Source organism: Heterocephalus glaber, unplaced genomic scaffold (genome assembly GCF_053883595.1).
Source record: "Heterocephalus glaber isolate CG9 unplaced genomic scaffold, H.glaber_assembly_v1.0 deba00001610, whole genome shotgun sequence".
Classification (NCBI taxonomy): domain Eukaryota; kingdom Metazoa; phylum Chordata; class Mammalia; order Rodentia; family Bathyergidae; genus Heterocephalus; species Heterocephalus glaber.
The window spans coordinates 13,203,030-13,228,920 of record NW_028258381.1 but is presented as its reverse complement, the minus strand read 5'-3'; the positions used below and the strand labels follow the sequence as shown (position 1 = coordinate 13,228,920).

At 44.1% G+C, this 25,891-nt stretch overlaps 1 protein-coding gene and 1 long non-coding RNA gene across 5 annotated transcripts in view; one reads left to right on the top strand and one right to left on the bottom strand.

The window, feature by feature from the left end:
- Sun3 (Sad1 and UNC84 domain containing 3) overlaps positions 1-25,866 on the bottom strand; it is a 31,661-nt gene extending 5,795 nt beyond the window's left edge. The window contains exons 1-7 of one of the 4 annotated variants that reach the window (XM_013070428.3): positions 24,647-25,866; positions 16,377-16,438; positions 10,749-10,852; positions 5,854-5,894; positions 4,220-4,391; positions 2,897-2,981; positions 221-336 (exon numbers count right to left, since the gene is read on the bottom strand). In XM_013070428.3, coding sequence (XP_012925882.2) covers positions 221-336; positions 2,897-2,981; positions 4,220-4,391; positions 5,854-5,894; positions 10,749-10,852; positions 16,377-16,404 — 546 coding nt within the window. In that variant the 5' untranslated portion in view covers positions 16,405-16,438; positions 24,647-25,866. Of the gene's footprint in view, positions 1-220; positions 337-2,896; positions 2,982-4,219; positions 4,392-5,853; positions 5,895-10,748; positions 10,853-16,376; positions 16,439-18,607; positions 19,193-24,646 lie in introns of those variants that run through there. The other 3 variants (XM_013070427.3, XM_021254249.2, XM_087196088.1) reach the window with 3 other exon arrangements.
- Positions 11,992-18,084, top strand: LOC147822605 (uncharacterized). The gene is made up of 2 exons (XR_015445428.1): positions 11,992-12,409; positions 13,353-18,084. It is a non-coding gene; the product is annotated as an uncharacterized LOC147822605 (long non-coding RNA).
- Positions 25,867-25,891: the final 25 nt, after the last annotated feature.

Genomic DNA, 25,891 nt, shown 5'->3' with positions numbered 1-25,891 from the left:
GAATGTATACATTCCAAGAAATAAATAGATCTTTCAATAATAAGTAATGATAAATTAACCAAGCACAGTTTACTGGCCATTAAATAGGAAATAATCCATATGGTGTAATGCCTCTAAAAATATAAGATTATTTCAGGTTTGGATGCTCTAATATTCCCTGGACTTTCTGGCAGGTAATAATACAATCCTAAAATAGAAATGGGTTAATTTCATTTTTTACCTGCAGAATGATATCTGGTGGCATTTCATGATTTAGGAGCCCTATCCCATGCCAGTACAGTTTTGTCTTATTATTTGTGTAGCTTTCTGAGGTTTCAGATTCAACAATGGAGGCCCCTAAAATATAAAATACATTTTAAATTTTAAAAAGTGCATACACAATTCAATATATATCAATTGCATTTTAATGATGTCCTTGAAAAAACTATTTCTGGGAAAATTATAAAGGAGGCAAAATTCACAGTGAAGGAAACAGTAGGAAAAATATGACTATTCATTTCCACCAAAATTCTGTCATATTGATAAAGTTATGTTGGCCTTGAACAATTTTACAAAATTTCAGAAAATGATATGATAAAAAATTGAATTCTGGAGCAATTAAATTGGAGCTGGAAATACTATACAGATTATTTATCATCCAAAAAATATATATATGGCACTCTATATTTTCACAGCTTATGTGATCAGTGAGACTTCCTGAAGCCCTGTTCACTTAAAAACAAATAGCAGAGAACAAAATGTCCTAAATGACCTGCAAGTTATATTCATAATCCCAATTACATTTACTCATTGAATTTTGATATTAATCAATTCAATATATTCATAAATAGTGTCCTTTCAGATTACTTTGTTTTACAAAGAAAATGTGTTTTATGCACTAGAGATAAAAAATGTAAACTGCTCCTTCAAATTTTGTCTGAGAAAATATAATATTAAAAGCAAATGTGCTTGATCAAATGTCTGATTTCCAGAACTTTCTGATGAGATTGGGTGTGTTCAGGGTGGTATGGCCGTAGATTCCAGAACTTTCTGTAAGACTGCATGATCAAAACGGTCGCTCACTTTTTTTTTTTTTGCTGTACCTGGGATTGAACTCAGGACCTTGCACTTACAAGGCAGGCAACAGCGCCACTGAGCTACATCCCCGGCCCCATCATGATCTGAAATAGTAAATGTACACCACTGGTTGCTAAACAAATTAGTCTTGGGCTGAGAATGTAGCTCAGCAGCACAGTGACTGCCTGGCAAGCACGAGGCCCGGAGTTCAATTCCCAGTATAAATAAATAAATAAATTTTTAAAAATTAGTCTTTAGGCTACCATGTAAATTTGAATTTTAGATAAATAAGGACTAATTTTTTAGTAACAGGCATGTCTCATACATTATTTAGGATGTATTTATCCTAAGAAAATTATTTGCTATTTGTTTAAAATTCAGCTTTAATGAGCACCCTTTCCTTTACCTGGCACCCCTGCACATACTAGTTTTTCAAGGCTAGAACCGTCTGCTCACTCAATTAATACCCCTACCCAACAATTGGACAGGAAATATTTTTCACATTTGAATGTGAGGACTGATCCTGCACCCATGTAAGCTTTCCACAGAACATTGAATTGTGAGGTTTTTAATTAATTCAAATATGTTCACTTTTTTATTCATTTAGTTTATTTTTAAATCAGCTTTTAAAATAATTCAGATACCATATCATTCATCAAAAGTGCACCACAACTTTTAGACGCCAAAGAAACCCATAGCAGTTAAGGCTTCTCCTCATTTCCCAGAAGTCCTTGCTTCGGGCCTAGACAATCACAGCTCTGTCTCCATGAATCTATCTGTACTGGACATTCCTTTCCCTGTCTCTGTACTCACAGTGGGCAGCCATTTTTTTTTTTCCAGTACAGGGGCTCGAACTTAGGACCTTGTGCTTGCAAGACAGGCGCAATGCCACTGTGCTAAATCCCTGGCCCCATGCGCAGCCATTTTGAACATGGCTCTTTCATCTAGCAGAATACAGTTGAGTTTCATGTGGGTGGTATTTAGGGTTAACCCTAACTGCTAAATTACTCCCCTAGCCCTAGAGTTTGCTTTTTTTTTTTTTAAATATTCAGTCCGAGTTTGCTTTATTTTTTGAAAGGAAAGTTTTAACTACACAATTTCTCTAATAAATGTAAATTTCCCATCGGAGATTGTCAAGGTGCATGATTCATAGCCCAAGCTCTGAAGGATTACTGTTAAATAGAAAATATTGGGGGTTTTTTTTGGTACTGGGGATCAAACTCGGGTCCTTGTGCTTGTGCAGCAGGCAGCTAAACCACTGAGCTAAATCCCCGGCCTGGAAAATATTAAGACCACTACTTGGTAAATGACTCTTAAAAACTGCCATTTAAATGACTCTTAAAAACTGCCATGACTCTTAAAAACTATCACTAAAAATGCAATTAGAGGGGCCGGAGATTTAGTTCAGTGGTTCTGGCACCTGCCTCACAAATAATAAGGTCCCAAGTTTGATCCCTGGTCCAAAAAAAAAGAAAAAAGCAATTAGATTGATTATAATGCATAAGGTGTTTCAGTTTCTAATATAGACTGCTGTCATTTTTGCTCTGCTTAAACTATTTTCAGCCTTCTCCTCATCTGGGTGGCATCTCAGCTTCCTTCAAGGTCCTTTGGGACACACATTAAGTTGCATGGTGTGTGCCAAGATTTACTTTTGGAAAGCAATCAACGATAGCCACTTTTAACCTATTCCTCGTCCTCTAGACTTACTATGTTTTTCTCCTCCAAAATTACCAAAAGAAATTTAGGAAGCATGAGGCATTGGCGGGGGGGTGGGGGGGCATTCCATTTTTTCCCTTTTCTTTTTTATATTCATCTATTCATTTTTCCTGTGCATACTCACCGGCCGACTTCAGAGCGTAATCCGCCATCTGCACTTGGTCCTCTCTCAACTTCTTAAGTACATAATTTACCAAGGTGAACATTTCCTGTATGAATGGTAAGAACAGTTTTCTGTTAATCTCTACCAGTGTTCACTGGAAGGACTTGGTCCTCGTCTGCAAAATAAGGATGGTTTGAGTGGCTCCCAAGCCGCTTGCTTTCGGAGCCAGGCACTGTGCACCGGGGACTGGGAAGGTCACCTTCAGGCCCTTGCGGGGGTGGCCCTTCTCTGAGAGGGAAGCAATGAAATCTAAGGTTCAGGACCAGGGATTTAGCTCAGTGGTTTCGTCACCTGCTGCACAAGCGCAAGGACCTGAGTTCGATCCCCAGTACCAAAAAAAAGTTAAGGTTCAGGGGCTCCCAGGGCAAGATGGACCTGGGCCCCTCCAAAGCCCTGCACCCCTTGCTCTCCGGTGAGGCTTGAGGCAGGCTGGGCTGTGGGAGCAGCCACAGAGCACATGCATGTGTTCTGCAGTTATTTGGGAATTTGGCAGTTTGCAAAGACTGCACGGTTGCTTCTAGGAGCTGTTTTTTATCTGCTCAAAGTAACCGTGGGTTCTGCAGGGTGCTGTCCTAAAGTCAGCAACTGTCCCAAGCAGGCAGAGCAGCTTGAGCTCTCACACAAGGTAGAAAGCAGGGCCTGGAAGGCAGTGGGTGGTCATGTCCGATTTTTGTGAATTTCAAAATATGGACACTGTGGAAAGGACAGGCGGGCAGTGCTCATGGCTGCCGAAGAGAAGAGAAAAAAGCTGAGCCCACTGGTTGGTTTGTTTTTGTTTTTGATACTGAGGATTAAACCTAGGGCCTTTGCACTGAGCTACATCCCCAGGCTTTTACAGTTTTTAAATTTTGAGACAGGGTCTCACCAAATAGCTAAGTGGCCCAGGCTGGGCTCAAACTTGCCATCTTCCTGCCTCAGCCTCCCAGAGTGCTGGGATTAGAGGCTTGCACCACCACACTCAGCTTAGCCCACTGGTTTTTCTCACTGTTTTGCCGGACCCTGGCACCCACGGGCCCATAGGCACTTACTATGAAAGCAGGGACTGGGAGCCTCTTGCTATTTCAGTGTTTGGGGGTAGATGCTCGGAGACCACCACTTCCCAGAGATCTTTGGCTTTTGTTTGTTCACTGGGAAGTGAAACGGAACCAGGGGTCTATTTGGGCAGGAAGGGGGTCGCACTGCAACACCGTGTCTCTGTGACCAGCATCGATGGCATGGCAAGGTGGATTTCAGCAGCACCCAGGGAGCACGCGCCTGTCCCCATGGCCCTCCAGTTCGCCTTGCCTCTTCCGGCACCTCAGCGCCGTTCTGGTCCTGGGTGACATCCCTGGGGCGACTCCCACTGTCATGGTCTGCGCCGTCCTTCATGTCCCTGAGCAGAGCCCTCAGAAGGTCCATCTGCTCAATTAGCAATAGAATTTCACGGAAATTGTTCTCCAGAGCCTGGCTTTCCTTCCTGCAGGGGGAGAGACCCGTGGTCAGAGAGGACGGCGGGACATTGCGGTCAGGAGGGGGCTGGGCTTTGGGCCACCGTCTTTGGGGTGTGCGGTGTGTAGGAGAAACGCATTCCCAAGGTGGGGAGCGGGGAAGTGCGCTGGTCTAAAGCGTCACAGGTCACCACGTAAGAGCCACAGGGACACCAGGCGACGGCGGCTATGGTGTCCAAGCTGGAGGACGGGGTGCAGTCACCTCCTTGTCCTCAGCCGGGCGATCTTGCATCTGTGAGTCTAGGTCCCCAGCGTCGCAGTCCCTCTAACGGGACAGCTTCCCCTCCCAGCGCAACATGGGGGCTTCCAAGCAGTGGCCTGGAGCTCTGGGAAAGACCCTGGACCCACTCGGGGACCAGGTACCTCTGCCTGGTTTTACCGCCTGCACGTGCATCAAGATATCACCTTCCCAGAGTTTAGTCTACTACTCTGCGGTTTAAGAGCTACTGCTGGAGAGAATAAGAGCATGTTAAACAGGTATCTCTTTAAGTTGAAAAAAAAAAAGAGCGCTACCTGTCTAGTTTTTCCCCCCCAATTGTAAAACCATATACATTTAAAGCTGGAAAAATACAAACACTTCGAAGAAATCAACACTTTTAAATTTTGATGTGATCTTATAGTTTTTATTTTGTGTAAAAAGTCAGTAACAAAATAAGGTCGTACTTGTGATTGTGTGTGCTAGTACACTCTGAAAACGAAAAATATTGCAGAATTATTTTAGTAGCGTCATAACTCCATCAGTACATGGATAGACTCTAATGTATCTAAACTTTGGCCTATTTTTCTCACCTAAAAATGGTTGTTTTCTATTTTTTGTGTGATCATAATTCTGAAAATAAAACAAGTGTATATTTCCTTAAAGAATCATCCATGGAAGCAGAAATATATGAGAGTGCCAATAATTTCCTAAAGTAATAAAAATATGACTGTTTTGACTGAAAGGTATATATGCTTACTATATTTATTTATTTATTTTGGTGCCTGGGATCGAACTCAGGACCTTCCGCTTGTGAGGCAGGCGGCGGAAACACTGAGCTAAGTCCCCAGCCCTATGCTTACTATAAAGAACAAAATCACCAGACGTGGTGGTGCACACCTGTACTCCTAGCACTCTGGGAGGCTGAGGCAGGAGGATGGCAAGTCCAAGCCCAGGTGGGGCAATTTAGTGACTTAGCAAGAAAATAAAAAAATAAATTAAAGAAGTGGTGGGGATGCAGATTAGTGAAGGCCCTAGGTTCACCCAGTACCTCACCAAAAAAAAGGAGAAAAAAACTTAGTGGCCAACAGGAAATGGCTTGGGGACAGTGCCCTTGCCTGGGTGAAGCAGTGGGGCATACTACAGTGGAGAACAGGTTTTAGTTTTTAACTCCACGAAATCATCACGGCATTTGGGGCCACAGCGGAGTGTGGCGCGGTACAAATCCCACTCACTTTAGAAGTTCCAGCTGTCCCCTGGGCATGCGCATCCTGGCCTGCAAAGAAAGACAAAGGTAAGCCATTCTGTACCCCGCTTGTCCGAGTGGGTTCTGTCTCCCCTGAGATCACACCCTTTCCTCTTTGATGCTGGCTCCACACCACACCAAGGTGGCTGAGGCTCAGCAGGGCCCGAGGTGGCTGTGGCGTCCTGCACCTGCCCGGTACGCAGTTACCCAAGTTCAGGCCCAAGGCGACACCTGGGGGCTCTGCAGGGGAACAGAGCTCAGAGAAGGGGAGACAGTGAAGACGCTGGCCTCATCACGCCTGCCCTTGCCTTGTCCTCGATGGCCACCTAGCCCTTGGAAGGCTCCGGCAGTTTCTCCGGGATTCTCGCCCAGCCCAAGCCCCCATGGGTGTGCGGAGGACACGCAGGCTGCAGGTCTGTCCCTCTGAGCAGTGCTCACATTCCCAGAGCACGAAAGAGAACCTCAGGTGGCTGCATGGGTCCCTGGGGCTGCAAACTGGGCTGGACACAACCCACATGGGTCCTCTCAGCCTGCGGGCCGGAAGTTGGAGACCAGGGGTCCATGGGCGGCACTGTCCTCTGAAGGCCCTTGGAGATGACTATCCACACCTCGCACCTCTTCCTGCTTCTGGTGGCCCCTCGCACTCTTGGCTTGTGGCCGATCCCCTAATCTCCATGGCTTCTTTGCCTTGCTCCTTGTTTTCTTTTATAAGGACTCCCGTCTTTGGATTAGGGCCCATCTGGGTGATTTCATCTCCAGATTCTTAATTCTACCTGCAAAGACCCTTTTCCATAAGGGTCATATTCACAGGATCTTGGGGTCAGGATTCGGTGGTGGGGTCACCTTTCAACTCTCCACGGTGGTAATCAGCATGCCACCCGGGGCTGGGGAGTGGCCTGGAGGCACAGTGACAGCCTGGTGTCCCTGAGCCTGGATTCCTCCCCAGCCCCCGCACACTGCAGAATGGCACCTGGGAAATTTCCTCCATCTTCCTCCCCTGATCAATCTGCTCTTCTGTCTTGAAGAATCTCCTGGTTCCTGTCAGTTTGCTATGTTCAAAACAGTGCCATGAATGGAGGGATGAGTTGCCAACGCTGTTGGAATGTGTCACAGTGACATTAGCATGGAATCCAGCATGGAGTGGAGAAAAAATTACCTTGCATTTTTTTCAGCTGAGCAGCTTAATTTCTTATATGCTGTCCTCGACACAGTCTTTGTGATAGGGTGTGGATTTGGGAGCTTTTCAATACAGATTCTCATTTCTCATTTTTCAGTTTCATTTGGAATGAGTTGCTTCTTCATAGGGGTAGAGTTTCCAGTTTATGCCTTTTTTTTTCTGTTGTGGCTTTGAAAGAATTATAGACAATGTTCCTGAATTTCCTGATATATGCATTTGAAAGTTCTTTGAATAATAAAACTTTCCACAACTGTAAAAACATTTTTATTTTGCTCGAATCCCAAAAGCATTTCATGCTTGTTCTACTACAGGAACCATCCACCCATCTGTCTGTCTGTCCACCCATCCATCCACCCACCCATCTATCTAGAGTATTAAAATGTGTAGAATAGAAAGAGATAAGCCAAGGAATAAAAGTGAAGGAAAAATAAGCTTTGGAGAAGTAAGATAATGTTAGAAGCATGGGCTTGGAACATATATACACCTTAAATTCTGAGAAGCTATCAACTGTGAGCCATAAATTTATTTCTGAGCATTATAGCAACCAGTTTGGGGAGGGGAGAGAGGGTGGGGAATTGCAATTTGCAGCATCCACACTGCAAAACAAAGAGAAAAACCAAACGCATTGCAGAGACTCAGGACTGAGGATGTAGCTCAGGGACAAAGTGCCTAGCAGGTGTAAAGCCCTCGTTAGATCCCAGCACCATAGGAGAAGAAGAAGAGGAGGAAGAGGAAGAGGAAGAAGAGGAAGAAAAGGAGGAGGGGGAGGAGGAAAGGGAAGGGGAGGAAGGGGAAGAGGAAGAGGAAGGCTAATACCCGAAGTTATAATGGTTGCAGCCTGTGCAAACCAATTAAATGCTGGAGCATGTAATCTGAAGTCATTGTCCTTAACCTCTTCGTGGCGATGGTGAATCTGTGGCTGTTGAGGCCTCATTGTGTGACAGTAAGCATTTGTCCTCAGTGAACGGCAGCAAGCAGACGGCAGGGCGAGACTTGCTGAGCTCTGGTTGTTCGTCTCAGCTTCAGCATTCAAAGCTGGGCAGCCCCAGGCTGCTGACTCCGGGCTCTGATCCAGCTTCAGGTCTATCAGTGGAGCTATCCATGCTCTTATTAAAGAGTTGTTCTGAGGATAAAGGGATGTGCAGGATTTCTTACAATGTGTAGCTATTCTCGGGTTCCTGTTCTCCATGGTGGGAGATGGAGAGGAATGTCTAGCTTTGTGAAAAGCTGATCGAGTCATTAATTTTCAATTTCAAAAGGCCATCTAAGAATTGCCAATATTCTTTCTTTATCCTTCTTTCAGTACATGTGTCCCAGGTAAACAGCCAAGTGTGGATGAATGGATTTAGTCACCAGGATGTTTATAATATGAAAGATGAAAGATACATTAAACTGTTCAGAAAAAAATATCCACTGAGTATGCAATCGTTGTAACTATGGAGTATTACTTAGTCATAAAATGCTGTTATGATTGATATCTAAAGCAAGGGGATGTGTTTGAAATCTGCTGTTAGGTGAACAAAACTAAGCCATGAGGCAGTGCCTAGGGCATGGGCTCTGGGACGGGTCCCACACAGAGCAGTAAGGCTCCACCTGTCTCCGCGGTTCCTGATGGAGCTCTCCTCCGCACAAACCCAGGGCGACACTGCTCACAAATGAAAGGCCCACACCCAGACCTCAATCCCTAGACATGGCCTCAGGCGTCTTTAGAAGGAAAATGCCATGGAGCCTGCTGATCAGTCTAAAATCAAGAGACAGAGAAGGATGGTTCTAGAAAACTGGACAGAGAACACCAAGGTCATTCTTTCATTCATTCAGCTACTTACTGAGCGTCTGTGTACCTGGGGGAAATTTTAGGATCTGGAAAGCTCAGAGCTCAGAAGGGCATGGCAGAAGAGTCCACAAATGGACTCCAGTGAGCATCTGAGATAAAGCGGGGGGACACAGGAGTCCCTGTCGCTGGATCTTGGCACCGTGGTCTCAGTGGGCCACTCCAGAGAAGGATTTGAGCTGGGCTGGCATATCAGAGCAGGGCCACCTTGTTAGGATCTAGGGCAGAGTACTGAGGGGAAAGGGGTTGCCCGAGATTCAGGCTCTGATAGAACCAGCCAGAGGAACTTGTGAGATAGTAGTCAGGGTATCCCAGGGAAATGGGAAGGAGGGAGAGTTTTGTTTCAAGGAGCTGGCTCATGCAGCAATGTAATGGTGGGGCTGGTAAATCTGAAACGGTGGGGACAAGCTGGCATCTGGAGACCAAGGACAAGGCACTGTGTAGCTCAAGTCTTCGGCCACAGAGACGCAGAATTTCCCTTCCTTGGGGGATTGCTCACAACCTTCAGCTGATCAGATGAGGCCCACCAAACTGTGGGGGGCAATCTCCTTCATTTAAAGGCTGCTGATTCAAATGTTAATCATATCTAAAAACATAGGCCCGGCTTGATGGTGCACCTGCAATCTCAGCACTTGGGAGGCCAAGGTAGGAGGATAGCCTTGAGTTCGAGGCCAGCTGGCGCTGCCTAGTGAGAGCCTATCTCTCAAAACAAAAAAATACTTTCAAACCAACACCTGCACTGGGGCCTGACCGAGCAGCTGTGCACCACAGCTTGCCAAGATGACAGGGACATCGCCACTGCGATGAGGGTGGGTCACAGCCAGCCCGTGACTGGAGACCCCGTTTCCACCCTGCACGCTAGTCTCTGTCTTCCTGGGGCTGAGGTGACCATCGCGCCCCAGCTGCGCATCCTGCTCTTGGATGCGTGGACCCCAGCAGCGCAGGAGTCGCCTCACGCTGACCTCCCACGTGGTGTCCTCTTCTCCCGGGGTCCTCAGTGTAAGCACAGTGAGGAGCGTCTCTAGGACCTGGAGCCGTTCTGAGAACCAGCCTCTGACCTCCAGGGGACGCTCCTCCCACCCAGGGCCCCGCTGGGAACACGTGTTCTCCGCTCCTAGCAGCCCCGCCTGGCAAGACACTGGGAATGAAGCCGCTGCTGGGTGGGCTGGGGAGTGGGGGGTTTCAGAGGCCCTGGGGGGAAGGGCGTGAGATTTTGACCTGGACCACTCTGTCCAAGGTCGCCCATGGGTGGAAGGAGCTACTGCATGTCAGAAAGTCAGCACGTGTGCCTGTCCCTTCTCACATGGAGCGATGACCTGGCCATAGCCCCGTGCCTTCCTCTCTAGTTTTCTGAGGTCGGGGTGTAAATGGATGAGCCTCACTGTGAATACAGGGAAGTGGTGTGGGCTGGGTGGACCAGAAGGACGACTTCAGTGGCCAGCCTCTGTGGATGCCCACTGAGTTCTAAAGATGTCTGGGGCAGAGGAGAGCGCTGTCCTGACTGGAGTCAGGAGGGTAACAAGGAAGACTTATCTATCACTTCTCCTTATCCTTCGGCTTCACTTGGGCACCTGCAGAGATTAGCGGCCGTGGAGAATTTTTAGGGCTTCTTATCTATAAAACCTCTTCAAAGAACTCCATTTCCTGTGTTATTTCTGTTAGATATTCTCACACAAAGCATAGTCCACACATGGGACTCGCCTTGTGGCATATTAAATTTTATTTATTTTATTTAAAATTTTTTTTTTATTTTTTGGTACCAGGGATTGAACTTGGGACCTTGTGCTTGCAAGGCAGGCAGTGAAACCACTGAGCTTAATCCCCGGCCCTAAATTTTACATGAGCAACAGGCAGGGATAACTTAATCAAACATCACCTGGTAATCATAAAGTCTTGTACCATATTCTGCGACTACGGCATATAACTGTCTGTATTTCTGAGGAAACTGTGTTTCTTTAAGCCACTGATGATTTCGAAATCCTGTCAAAGAAACAAGACCAAGTCTGGTTAAGAGCTTATTTGGAAAGCTTTACAAAACATTTCACATGTATTAATAGTGATTCTATAAGCCTGGGGGAGCTGGGTGCATCCTTTCAAGTCCTGGGTGCCATCCCTGACGTGGTGGGGCAGGACACTCAGAGTCCTCCTGAAGGAGCCAGAGCCGAAGAACACAGACCGATCCTGATTCTGGAATTCTGAAACTCTGCTCAACAGCAGATTTGAGACGACAGAAGAAAGAGTCAGTAAACTTGGACACAGGACTATTGATATTTTTTAATCTAGAGAACAGAAAGATAAAAGAAATGAAGGTGCATGGAGCCCCAGAGAGCTGTGGATCATTTTGTGGACCAGTGAGAGGATGGTGGCAGCCGCTGGTGGAGGAAAGAAAGAGGAAGGGACAGAGGACACTGGAAAAAGTACAGTTTAAAACTTTCCAAATTCGATGAAAAGCATGAATTTGTAAACCAAGAAGCTCAACAAACTCCAGATGGAACAAACTTAACCATATTCACACTGAAACACCTAATAATCAGATTATAAGACAAAGACACAGAGAGACTTGAAAACAGTGAGAAAGAAGTGCTTTGTCGTGTACAAAGGACTCTCAGTCAGATTATCCTTTACGTTTTTCAGCAGAAACCTCCGAGGCTAGAAAACAGTGGGACAGCATATTTAAAGTGCTGAAAGAAAAATAAAATCGACATATTTAAGGTACCAAAAGGAAAAACAAAGAATTTTATTCCAGCAAAACTAATCTTCCAAATGAACAAAAGAATATTAAGATATTCCCAAATAAACAAAACGTGAGAGAATCATCACCATCAGACTTGCTTCATGAAAAAATGCTGAAGGACATTCCTCAGGCTGAAGTGAAAGGGTATTCAAAAGATCAACTCAGCTGGGCTGGGGATTTAGCTCAGTGGTTTCATCGCCTGCTATGCAAGTGCAAGGGCCAAAGTTCGATCCCCGGTACCAAAAAAAAAAAAAATCAACTCAGGGCCATAAAGGGAAACCAAGTTCTTGAATGAAGAAACAATATAGGAAAATAGAAACACCAATATTATTTTATTTTTACTTGGTAACTCCTTTTTAACTTTCTACATGAGTTAAAAGGCAAATGCAGAAAAATAATTCTAAATCTATGTTCACGAGCACACGAAACACATTGATAAAATTATTGTCAACAACATAAAGAGGGACAGAGCCTTAGGGGAGGGGAGGATGCTATTTGCTATGGTTTAGATCTGGAAGGCCCCTTAGAAAATCTCTTGTATCGGAAGTGGGGCTTTTGGAAGGTGATTGGACCATGGGGGCGGGGCCTCTTCAGCTGATTAATCCTCTGAGGACTTTGGAGCAGACTCCGCTGTTAGGAGGCGGGGCCTGGCTGGAGGCAGGACCTGGAGGGGTGCATCTCCCTCCCTGACTCCTCCCTTCTCTCTGCTTCTCAGCTGCCATGGGGTGAGCAGCTCTCCCCTGCCAGACCCTTCTGCCGGCGCCATTTTTGCCTTGAAGTCAGTTGGCCATGGACTAAAAAATGTAAGTCAAACTAATTCTTTCCTCCTCCTTTTAGTCGTGGGTATTAAGTATTTTGTCTCAGCGACAAGAAAGTGACTGAGACACAATTTAAAGCTAATCTGGCTCTGGGTCAAACTTTTCTCTTAATAAATTGAAGATGTCACTTGCAATTTCCATGGAAATCACCCACACAAAAAAGGTAATCAAAACTGTACCACCAATCAATTAAGCACATAAGAAGGCAGTATGGCAGAAATAAACAACAAAAAATATGAGATGGAGAAAAAAATGGGAAATGATAGAAACAATCCTTTCTTTAAAAGTAATTAAATGTAGGGCCAGGGATTTAGCTCAGTGGTTTCGCCGCCTGCTGCGCAAGCGCAAGGACCTGAGTTCGATCCCCGGTACCAAAAAAAAAAAGTAATTAAATGTAAATGGGGTTATTCTCTCCAAAAAAAGGCAGAGACTGGCAGAATAGACTTAAAATCATGATCTAGATAAATGCTGCTTACAAAGGGCTCACTCTAGTGATTTTTTTTTTTTGTACCGGGGATCGAACTCAGGTCCTTGCGCTTGTGCAGCAGGCGGCGAAACCATTGAGCTAAATCCCCAGCCTGCAAAGGGCTCACTCTAGAACTCAGGCTGAAAACTCTAACACACTGCTGAAAGAAATTAAATAAAAACTATATAAATAGAAAGACAGCCAGGCATAATGGTACACACTGGTAACCCCAGCACTCTGGGAGGCTGAGGCAGGGGGATAGCAAGTTTTAACCCAGCTTGGGCAACCCAGTAACTTAGCAAGACCTTGTCTCAAAATAAAAAAAAATAAGTTCTGGAGGTGTAGCTCAGAGTGAAGGTCCTAGGTTCAATCCCCAGCACTGAAAAAAATCTTAAAAAGACAATCCGATAATCCATGTTTAGGAATTAGAGATTTCTTCTTCTCTTTCTTTTTTTTTTCTAGGAATTAAGAGACTTCTTGGGGCCTGGGATTTAGCTCAGTGGTGCCACCTCCTGCCTCACAAGTGCAAGGTCCTGAGTTCGATCCCGGGTACCACAAAAAAAAAAAAAAAAAAAAAAAGGAATTAGAGACTTCTTATTGCTAGTAAGAAGATAAGGTTCAAAGCAATCCCAATCAAAATCACAACAGTGCAATGCTGTCATAACAGATAGACCAGCAGGGTAGAATTAGAAGCCCAGAATTTATACAACTATGGCCAAATGAACTTTTGGCAAGGGTGCCAAGACTACTTGAAGGCTCCTGCAGGGGAAATCACCTTTCAGACAAATGCTGCTGAGACAACTGCATATCAACATACAGAATCAGAACAAATAAAATGAACCCTTACTTTGCACCAGGTACAAAAATAAACTGAAAATAGAACAGTGACCTAATGACAGTTGCTGAGACCATAAGACTCTTAGCAGAGAACAGTGCAAGTCTTCAGATTCAACGATTGCACAGCATTGAAATTACAAGCTTTTGTATATCAAAGGACATTAAGAGAAAATGGAAAAACAATGTGGAGAATGAAACAAAATATTTTCAAGTTATATATCTGAGAAGGCTCTCAGAACTCCACAGCAAAAGAACCAACAGCACAATCAAAAAATGAGCAAGAGACAATCCGTAGGTATTTCTCCTTGGAATGGATGCAACAATGCTTGGTGCCATTAGTCGTGAAGGAAAGCAAGTCAAAACCACAGAGAGGTGGAGAAACTGCTGCTGGGAACGTGAGCAGTGAGCCACCAGGGAAACCAGTTTGGCAGATCCTTCCCAAACTCCATTACTATGTTTATACTCAAAAGAAGCAAAGGCAGGAATTCAAACAAACACTTGTACAGGTTCCCTTAGCATTGCTATTCACAAAAACCAAAAGGTGAGTATAGTCAAGTCTCCCTCAGTGGATAAATAGAAACAAAATCTAGTGTATACATACACAGAAATATTCTTCAGCCAAAATAAATGAATGAATACACTCTACAATATGGATCAACCTTCAAAACATGAAGCTACAAGAAGTCAACCAGACAAGAAAGGCCACATGTTGAATGATCCCAATGAGAAAGTGCAGACAGACGACAGGATGCAGACTGCTGGCTGCCGGGTCTGAGGAGAGCAAAGATGGGAAGCAAGTGCCTGCTGGGTACAAGGTGCTTCCTTTGGGGGTGAGGAAAATTATTTTGGACTCTAGAAAGGAAGTGGTTGCGTGTCGTTGTAAGCACACTAAACACCAGTGAAGTGTACCCGAGAGGGGCTTATTTTATACTGTGTGAATTTCAACTTGGTAAAGAAGAAAAGGATCAGAGTCCTTTTAACTTCCACTGAAATTGTGTTTCCTTTCTTCCAATGGTGTCTAAAATGGATCTGGCACATTTTTTGCCAGCTCATAATTAGGAAATACAAAGAAGCAGTTTGTATCCGGTGTAATGGCATAATGTATAACTTTTATGCAGTTTTTATTAGCACACGTTTGTGGTCTATATTGAGTAGTTCATCATGGGGAGTTGGTATATGCACACATTGCATCTTAGTTCTTTTTACTTCCTCTCCTCCTCCCCTTGGTCTCTTCTTTCCATCCCTAGATCCCTTTCCCATCTGAAAAGATCTCCCTCCCTCCCTGTTTCCTATAGTACCCTTCACTTTGCTCTTTGAATTAATAAATGTGGATCGTAAAAGATGTCACTAGGGTTCAGGGAAGCATCCCCCATGGCCCAGGGGTAGTGGCTTGGGCCCCACTCCTGCAAGACATTGGAACCTTGAGGAAGTGGTGCCTAGTGGGAGGAAGGTGGATCATTGGGGTACACCTTGGAGGGGGACATTGCAGCCCCAGGCTCTTCCTGTCTCTCCCTTGCCCTTCCTCAGCCAGATACTCCCACCATGGTGTATTGCCACAGGCCCCAAAGCCATGGACCAACTGACTGTGAACTTCTTAACCTGCGAGCCAAAAGAAACCTTTCCTCTTTTTAAGCTGATTATCTCAGGTGTTTTGTCACAGTAACATAAAGCTGACTAACACAGATGCCAGAATGAGAAACATCTTGAACACAAGTAGTTCTGGTGCCTATGCTGTGTGCCCTGACCCAGGCCTTGAGGTGGAGGCTGGGAAGGGCAGGTCTGCCTCACCACACATGGGCCTGGGCAGTGCTATGCAGATGTTTGGTCCACAGGGATGGCCAGAGAGGCAGCAGCAGTGAGATGGGAAAGGCCAGCTGATGCACCAATCCCAAGGTCAACAGAGATGAAGGAAACACAGCCAGGAAGCAGAGCAAGCCAAGAGCTGCTTGGTTCCCGCTGGAAAGCAAAGCACTCAGGGTGTGGTTCAGAGGTGCCGAGCTGGGCAACCCCGCAGGCCCGGCCAGGAACTGCCAGGGGGCTGGGCCGGGCAGCCGCCCAGCTGTGCAGGTGCAGTCATGGAGAACAGCTCAGAGCACTGCTGTTTTAGAAGATGCCACATCAGCGCAGTGGCCAGACCAGAGCCTTGGTTTTAATGGGAACTCTGTGGCCAAGCTGGCAATATTTTCAAGAGCCGTTTCCCACTGTGCCAGGCTTGTGATGCGTGATACTGGCCCAGTCCAGAAGCAAGAACTTCATGGGAAGTGGTAATTTCTTTGGGATCCACATCATTAACAAGAGTCTTTTGTCATTAAAATCTCCCAAGAGGAGTTACCCAGATTTAGAGAAGGTAAAATGTAAAATGTGTTTACAATAAGTATATTAAGGATTCTTAATTTAAATCAACTTCTGTGATTTTAAAATACAATGCTAAGAGGAAAAAAACACTTTCTAAATTTTCTATAAAGAATTTACATTACCTTTATAAAGAGATAAAGACAAAACAGATAAAAAACTTCAAGAACATGCCACTTACTCTGGTATTTTTTGTGGCACTTATTTAACAAAGATGAACCATTCTACTGAAATCTTTCACACCACACAAATATACCCCAGGAAATAGCATTAAGAAGCATTATTGGTTGGACTTACCAACAAGAAGAAAAGTCAACGTAAGCATTATACTTAGGATAACCTTCCATGACCGAGTTAACCTAAAAAGAATTAAGACAATAAAAAGGTATTTAACCAAGTAATCCATTACGATTAACCTTTAACTTGGACTTTAAACTAGCCACTACGTCCAAGCCAGCGAGCCTACTCACTCTTGTTTTTTCTTGCAGGGCAAGAGATCCTGGTTTTATTTTCTAATTTTTGTTTTCATTAGTCCAAGTTTGCAGTATGTAGTGATTAGGTCCATTGTGGGGAGTTGGTGCATGACGCCATGCGTCTCAATTGTTTTTGTGTTCCCTCTGCTCCCCTCCCTTCCCTCTCTGTCCATCTCTTCGTCCTCTTCCCTTTCAAACCTACTTATTCTTATTCTTGCTTATTTGAGGTTGATTCTGCGAGTTCATTTAATTCCTAATCCACTCTCTTAGACATGGAGAGGAAACAGTCTTCACAATGGCATGCACATGGTTCCATTCATGTTCCTCCCTCACACATATGTGCCTGGGACGCTGGCATGAGCCTATTTATAGTCCTCAAATCCTTATAAGAAGAAAACAAAGATAGGCGTCCTGCAGGTTTTGATGTGGAACGTGCTAGAAGAAAAGTCATGCTTTCATTTTTCAGGAATTAGCTGTTAGGCTTAAGAATTATGGAAAAAATGACTTCTGTTTTCAAAACTCATCCTGTCTCCCCACTTTGTATTTAAGGACTGCATTATTCATACAGAAAAGTGCACAAATTAGAATGCAGCGGATGCCCCATGGACTTTCCCAGGAGGAACCTGTCCCTGAGAGTTTGAGCAGTCCCGGGGACGGAACTGTACCCTGGCCTCATGGCTGCAGCCAGCCGCCTGCATGGGGGGGTGTGTGGAGGCAGAGTCGGGAGGAGATGAGTTCAGGTGAGCTCATCAGAGTGGGCCCTGACCTGACAGGACGGCGTCCTCTGAGAAGAGGCAGAGACCACAGCTGCTGTCTGTGTGCACACAGAGGAGGTGCCCGGCCCTGGCTTAGACCAAGGATGTTCCCCAAAATCAATTCCAAATGTTTGCCTTTCATGGTCATTTTGATTTTGAGGAAGAACCAAAAGTCACAGGGTCCCAGATCTGGTAGATATGGTGGAGGAGGACACTGTGCCACATTTTTAGAAGCCTGACTTTCCACTGGATGCACTCGGCAGCCGCATTCATATGTCTGAAAGTGTCTTGTAAAGACCCTCAGGAAAAAGGACTCCAGAACAGCTTCAGAAAGTGGTGAGACAATGGGATAAGTGTGTTCAAAGTGAGGGGAGTATCTGAGGAGAGTTAATAGCAATGTGTCTTTTCCTGTAATAAATTCTTAAATTTAAACATGCACCATATTTTTTAGTCACCCCTTATACCTCCAAGGAAGTGTTCTCTTGAAATCCTTTAAGTATTATTGAGTATATAGGGGTGGCAGAAGGTCCACTGGCTAAACAAGGTTAATTACAAGGTTAGTTACAGCCCCCTTGGGGACTGCATTAGGTGACAATTACCGTATTTACCAAAGGTCAATCAGGTATTTGCTTTTAAACTGAAAATCCTGGTTGCCAGCCTCTCTTTTGCAAAGCAAAACTCATTCTAATCTTCACAGAGCCTGTGGGCTTTGCCTTTGAGGGTGTGCTTTATTACTGACTGATTCTCAAATGCTGTTCTTGTGGCAGAGAGGGTTCTGCAGCTATTCTTTAATCTTTGTTGGCAGGTTTTTTTCTGGGCAAATGCTTCATTGTTACTACTGGGGTGGTTTACCTCATTATTTTCAGTTTATTTTCCCAGCAGGCAGTGTATTGGGCCCATCCAAGAGGACAGAGCCTGCCTGGCATCTCAGTCCAGGGCACAGATAATATGCTCTTCCTAGAGGCAGCAGTGATTAGCTTAACATATGTGTCCACTGTCGGGCTGTGGGCCCATTGTCACCCAAGGGTGTCACAAATGCCACTCTGTCTGCAGTCCTGAGGGCTCCGCTGAGGTCTGCTCAGCCAGCCCTTTGATGAGAGTGAGTCATCCGAAGGGTGTGGCTCCTGTTTCATCTTCCTGTCCCCACACTGCTGTAATGAATCTAACTACCTCTCAGTGTGCTGCGGGAAGTACTGTGGAGAAAAACACTGCTTGGTTATTTTCCAGATACACAGGGCCCAATGACACGTAATACAGACAACTCAAGACCTTCAGGAAACCGGTCCACAAAGTCACGTACCCATTAGCACCTGGGTTCCGGTGCTCTGGTAGCAACACAGGGATGCTGGTGCTGCTGCTGCTGCTGCTGGGGTCGTCAGAGCCACCCAGGAAGGACCCTGCACCCTGCCTCAGCTTCCCATTCCCACTCATTGTCCCCAACAGGCAGCTGAGCTCACAGAAGGCTGGATGCCATGCCCTGCTTCCTGCCTGGCTTACAGGAAATGTGGCGCTAGGATAGTGGTTTGTTTTCTGTCTTCTTGCTTCACGGGAGTTCTCCTGCAAGGTGCTGAGGCCGGTGACTCCTTTATGACATCACCTCCTGTGACAGCTCAGAATGGCAGGTGGCCATGGCCCACCCAGTGGTGGCTGCCACATACCCACCTGTCTCCCCCTGGGCTGTGTGTTGCAGGTTTAAACCTATGTGTACTGTACAGGCCCCTGCACTATGGCACAGCTGGATGTTTTGAAAAATACATAAAATATGAGAAATTTAATGGAAGAAACCAAGATATCCCCCATTTTTACACTGTTCCTTTCCCCCCTTAAAAATAGCTGCCACTAGAAAATTGAAATACTCCATCCATTCCTATGTATTTTTAATATGCATATTCCATAAATAATGTATTTTTCATGCTTTAAAATTGAAATAAGTGACTACTTATGCTACTCTGTTTTTTTTTTCAATGATATCTTTTTGTGTGTGTGGCATTAGGGATGGAACCCAGATCTTTCATACTGAGCTACATCCCCAGCCCTTTTTTACATTTTTATTTTGAGACAGGGTCTTGCTAAGCTACTAAGCTGCCCAGGATGGGCTTGAACTTGTTCCTCCTGCCTCAGCCTCCCAGAGTGCTGGGACACAGGCATGCGTCATCATGCCTAGCTAACAATATCTATCTTGAGATGTATTAACCAGTTCGCTAATTTTACCTGCTCCGGAGTATTTTATTACATATGCCTCATAGTTCATTTACCCATTTTCCCACGGAAGTACACTTGGTTATTTTTCAGCAGTACCAATCATGCTCAGTGCTCACTCTTGTAGGCATCATGGATTTTTCTAGGCATACACCTAGACATGGAATTGCTGCATGGAAGAATGAGCTACTTTGTTTGGGATATATGGTTCTGGAGTGATAGCTGTTTGGCTTTCAGCACTTAATGGCCTCTTGCTTTTTCCATTTTAAACTATGGGACTTTGGAGTGACACCAGCAGCATGGCAGGAGAGGCCCCTGCTCGTGTCATCCTAGCAGCAACAATTCAGCAGATGCCTGGCCCAGCACCTCTGTGGGAACCTTGAGGTCCAGTGACAGGCTGTGAAATTCAGCAGAGCCCCAGGCTGAGGAGGGCCGTTCTGGGAAGCCAGGCCCAGGCCAGCAGGCAGGATCTCTGGCCATGGTCCCACCTGGAGACCCAGAAAAAGCCCTTCCTCCTGTGGACTTGCTCCAGCCCCTTGGTCCTAATACCACACTTGCACAATCCACCTGGGAGGAGTCACGCCCACCTATGCCTAGGGCTGGGAGCCTGCTGACCACAGTCCCAATGTGAACACCACAGTGGCCTCTCAGCCACAGTCTGACAGGGACCATGAGGGGACAGTCCCATCCAACACTTGAGGCAGGTATGCCAGCCATCTGCCTGCAGTCCCCAGGGCTCTCTGGAACCAGCTCTGGACTCCTTAGCCATGGTCTGGGAGCCACCAGGTCAAACAAGTGTCCAGAAAGAGACATGGCCGTCCATGTGCCCAGAGGCAGGGCCACTGACCTTGGTCCCATAGAAGATCTTGACACAGGCCTGTGGCTGCTCTAGCCCCTCCCACCTGAGGTGTGACAGCAGTCACATTTACCCAGGGATTCACTGGGAGATGAACCCCTCTGGACCCCCAGAGGCCAATTTGCTGTCCTCAGTATCAGCTGTGGGGCCCAAAGCAGTTCTGTGACTTTGTTTCAGTCCTCTCAGGCATGGCTCAGGCACAGCCTGACCTCCTCAGGGACCTGCCCAGGGGGCCGGAATAATTCTTCCCTCCCAGACACCCAGTGGGGGTCACTCCCATCCATGCACCAAGCAGACCTGCTGCCTGCAAGCTCCACTGTTGGCCTTGAAGTGTATCCTTGCCCCAGGGCCAACTCTGCCTACCAGGGTCTGTGGGATTCCTCTCAGGCACACCTGGGTCCCTGGTAACAGGTCCAATGACTGAAGACTCACTTCAGCTGCAACACTGGGTACATTTCCTCCAGGTTGGGGACCCAAGAAGATAAGATCTTCACCTCTGAAGTCAATCTGAAAAGACTGGAAAAGGTGCTTGCTATTTCTAAGGTACAGATTAACTATTCAATCCTACAAGGATGATAAAGAGTCAGGCAAGTACGACACCATCAAAAGAAACTAATAAAGCTCCAATAACTGACCTCAGAGAAATAATAGAGATCTATAAATTATCTAGTGAAGAATTCAAAATAATAATTTTAGTATATGTGCTGCTGAAGCAAACTCTCAAAACAATAATTTTAAAGAAGCTCAATGAAATACAAGAGGACACATATAGATAACTAAAGAAAATCAGGAAAATGATGCATGAGCAAAGTAAGCTACAAAATAGATACAATAAAAAAGGACCAATCAAAAATCCTTGTGTAAAAGAATACAATGACAGGCTGAAAAATTCCATAGATGGACTCAATGATGCAGAAGAAACAGTGAAATGAAAAGCAGGTCATTGGAAATTAGTCATGTTGGGGGGGAGGTTAAAAAAAGCAAAGAGAGTACAGGACCTGTGAAACACCATAATGAACGAATATACGCATTATGGGAGTTGCGAAGGAGAAGAGAGTAAGGTGAGGAAAGAATATTTAAAGAAAAAAAATCCCAGTCTTGGCAGTGATATGAACATTTAGATTCATGAAACTTAAACATTGCCAAGTAAGATAACTCAAAGGCAATTATTCAGAGACACATCATATTCAAATGATCAAAAGTCAGAGACAAGTAGGCAATTTTGAAAGCAACAAGTTACTTGTCACATATGATGAACTACCATACAATTAAAGCAGATTTCTCAGCAGAAGCCTTGCACACTTGGATAAAATGAGATAATATAGTAGCACCCCCCCCCCAAACAAACAAAGAAAGAAAACAAAACAAAAACACATTTGAACAAACCAAAAGTGTTACTCAAGAATACTGCCTGGAAAAGCTGTCTTTCAGATATAGAAGAGATAAACACATTCTTAGACAAATGGTCTTGTCCTGTAAGACCTGCCTTACAGGAAGTGCAAGTGGGACAATTTGAGTTAAAATAAAAGGTAGCTAAGTTACAAAATGAAAATGTAAAGTTAAATACATAAGTTTAAAAGGTAAATGCATAGTCAAATTCAGAATATATCAATACTGAAAAGGTGGTGGTAAAACACTTTTAACGGTAGTATACAAGTTGAAAGATAAAAGGGCTAAAAATAATAGTAACTAATTCCTTAATGTATAAATAATATAAAAAGATATAAAATGTGACATTAATATAAAAGGTGTGAAAAGGGAAAGTGAAAGTATTTTTGTATGTACAGAGGAAGGAAATAGCAAATACCAAACAGGAATAAATGAAATATGGACTAGAAAAACAATAGGAAATTGGGCCGGGGATTTAGCTCAGTGGTTCCACCACCTGCCTCAAAAGCTAAGGACCCGAGTTTGATCCCCGGTACCAAAAAAACAAAAAAAACAAAAAAACCCCAAAAACAAAACAATAGGAAATATTAAAAGGCTAAGATTTTTTTAAAGACAAAGTTGACAGATTTTAGCAAGTCTCAGAAAAAAGGAAAAATTCAAATAAATCAGAAATTAAAAAGGAGATATTATGGTTATTACAAAAAATGCAAAGATAACAGATATTCATAATTCTATGCCAATAAATTGGATGGATAACCTAGAAGAAGTTGATAAACGCTTAAAAACATACAACTGAGTAATAAAGAACCAGGAAATCCAAACAGGTCAATAATGAGTTAGGAGACTGAATCAGTAATAAAAATCTCTCATAACAAAAAGTCCAAGACCTGGTCCCTTCCCTGCTGAATTCTACTAAACATGTAAAGAACAATTGCAGTTCTTCTCCAACTCTTCCACAATATTGCTGAAGGAACATTTCCAAACTCATTTTGTGAGGCCAGCATTATCCTTATACCAAAGTCAGATAAAGCTACAATAAGAAAAGAAAATTGTAGACCAATACAACTGATGAACATAAATGCAAAAATTCTCAACAAAATACTAGCAACAATTCAGTATCACATTAAAAGGATCATACATCATGATCAAGTGGAATTAGTCCCTGGGATGCAAAGATGATTTAACATACACAAATCAATAAATGTGTTAGACCACAGTAACAGAAAGACAAAAAAATCATTTCAACAGATTCAGAAAAAGTATTTGAAGCCAGGCATGGTGCTGCATGCCTATAATCCCAGCATTTGGGAGGCTGAAGCAAGAGGATTGCCATGAGTTTGAGGCCAGCCTGGGCTACATAGTGAGTTCAAAACCAGCTTGAATTACATAGCAATACTCTGTTTCAAAAAACAAAGCAAAATAAACAAACAAGCATTTAACAAAATTCCATACCCTGTCATGATAAAAACTCCCAACAAGTTAGAAATACTAGAACTCTTAAGTCAATTAGAAAAGAAAAACAAAAATCATTCAAATTGGAAAGGAGTTAAATTGTCTCTGGTGATGACATGATCTTATATATGGAAAACCTTAAATACTCCACCAAAACAACTGTTAAAAACTTATAGAATAATTTAGTAAAGTTTCAGCATACGAAATTAACAAGACAGAGACAACATTCTAGTACTCATACTAATAATGAACTATCTAAAAGAGAAGTTAAGAAAATAATTCTATTTTCAGAAGTGTCAAAAAATTAAAATACTTGTGTCAGTCAGCTTTCCATTTTTTAACAAAAAATCTAAGATGATATCTGAAAAAGTAGAAAGGTTTATTGCCTTACAGTTTCAGAGGTTTCAGTCCATGGTTGGTAGGCCCTGCTGCTTTTGGGCCTGTGGCAACACATCATAGTGGGGAGTGCATGGTAGAGCAAGCTGCTTACCTAAGGGTGGGAAAGCAGAGAGAGAAAAGCCCAGCATCCCACAGTACTTGAGGTCATGCCCCCAATGACATAATACCTTCTATTAGGCCATGCCTCTTAAAGGTTCCACCACCTCCCAATAGGTGAGGACCAAGCCTTTGACACACAGCCACTGGGGGACATTCGAGGTCCAAACTCTAGCAACCTAGGAACAAATTTAACCAGAGGTGAAAGACCTGTATGAGGAAAACTATTAAGACATTGATGAAAGAAATTGAAGAAGATGCAAGTAATTGGAAAGACCATGTTCATTCACTGGAAGAATTAATATTGTTGAAATTTCCATCCTGATTTCTAAATGTTTAGTCAAAAATATTTGAAATGTACTGAAAAATAAAAATAAGCAAGATTCAAAAAACAAAAAAAAAGAAAAAAGAAATTTCCATACTGCCCAAAGCAATCTACAGATTGGATACATTCCATGTCAACCCCAATGCCATTTTTCTCAGCAGTGGAAAAAATTCCTAAAATTCATATGAAACTACAAGAGACTCCAAACAGCAAAGTAGCTTTACAATTGTGCTAGGCATTTCTTAATCCAATTAAGGTGACATATCAGGGTGAATGGCCCCAATTTATTTTTAAAAAGACTAAAACCCCGCATAGCCCAAAGTTTAGGAAATAATGACATTGAGATGTGCTCATTATAAGTGGATTGTCCTTGTGTTATGTCTTCATTTGATTTGGCATATACAGACATCTGTGATTTCAATGACACTCCAATGACACTATTCCTAAGGAACAATCATTTCTTCATTATCATTTCAGCTATAAATGCTCCCTGCTCTTATTAACCCAATTGAGAGCTATAGGTACTCTCTGGTCAGCATAGCTGCAGTGACTGTGATCAGCTGTTTTAAAAAATAAGCTCTGCTGACCATATAATCCCTTAACTGGATGAATTTGTGACTTACACAAACAGCAGCACTTGTCATGCCTGGTGATAACCGAAGTGGCTTTATATATAGTGAACGACGTGTCATGCAGCATGAAGTCTTGACTAACTATGAGACAGGGCCAGCAGGAGATTCTTAGGATTCGTCACAATACAATATTAGAGCTGGATAAAACAGGAGCGAAGGCTAACTCCCGTCACACGCACACAGAATTTCTTCTTACCCAGTTCCTGTGTGCCCTGCCTTCTAGATGTGTAATATGAACCCCTGTAACAGTCAGCACCTCCCTAGCTCAATGGGCCAAGTAGCCACTATGCTGAAGTCTTGATTTTACAAAACATTTCAACCAGAGAAAAATGAAAACTATTAACAGTTGTCCTAGCTATGGGAACAGCAGGCTTTCTATTCAGGTTCTAGTAGCTGATCCTTGTCTAACCCCAAACATGGGTTAACCATGGGTCGTTGTCTCCTCTACTTGCTCAGGGCTACACGACACTCTCCGGATGAGAAGTGTCCCCTAGTGACCTGTGTCAGAGCTGTCTCCTTGCATTGGATTCACCAAGGTTGTGCCAAATAATTTCCATTCTTGCAAAGCAGCAAGATTCATAAACTCCTCCTCTTCAAAGGAGCGCGATTGGTAACCTCTTCCTCTCTTCTCCCCTCCCTTCCCCTCTCTCTTTTTCAGATCTCAAATCCAGCAAGGCCAAAAACCTCTCATTTAAGCTAAGGAGTTGGAACTCTAAACCCCATACGGTAGGAATGTGGCTAAGGGCTTTATAAAAGCGCCTCTTGACTCACACAACAGAAATATCTCCCAAACTAAGACACAGGAAACGTTTACACGGTAATTTTACAATTGGTATACAACTGGCAGCAATGTCTGTTTGCTGAGTTTTACCAAGTTCCTAGCCGCTTTTTAATGCACTAAATAATCGAGAGATTTAGAATCCAATTTCTTTCTAAGATTAAGCGTCCTTTTGTTAGGTGCATCACTACTCCTGAGTTTGCTTAGGTTATGTTTTTATCTACTGGTGCTCTTTCTTAGAGGTGAGATGGTCACCTCCTCTTAGAGAACTGAAGGGAGGATGTGCCAAATTTCTCTGGTTTCAGTGGGGCGGGGCGGCTCCATACCAGGCGTGGCCCCGCCCTGTCAGCCCCGCCCCGCCCCGCCCCACTGTGTCTCCTCTCGCTCCAGGCTCCGGGCGGTTGACAGGGGGCGCCTTCGTTCCTGCCTGGCTCTGATTGGCCCACTGGTTCTCCAGA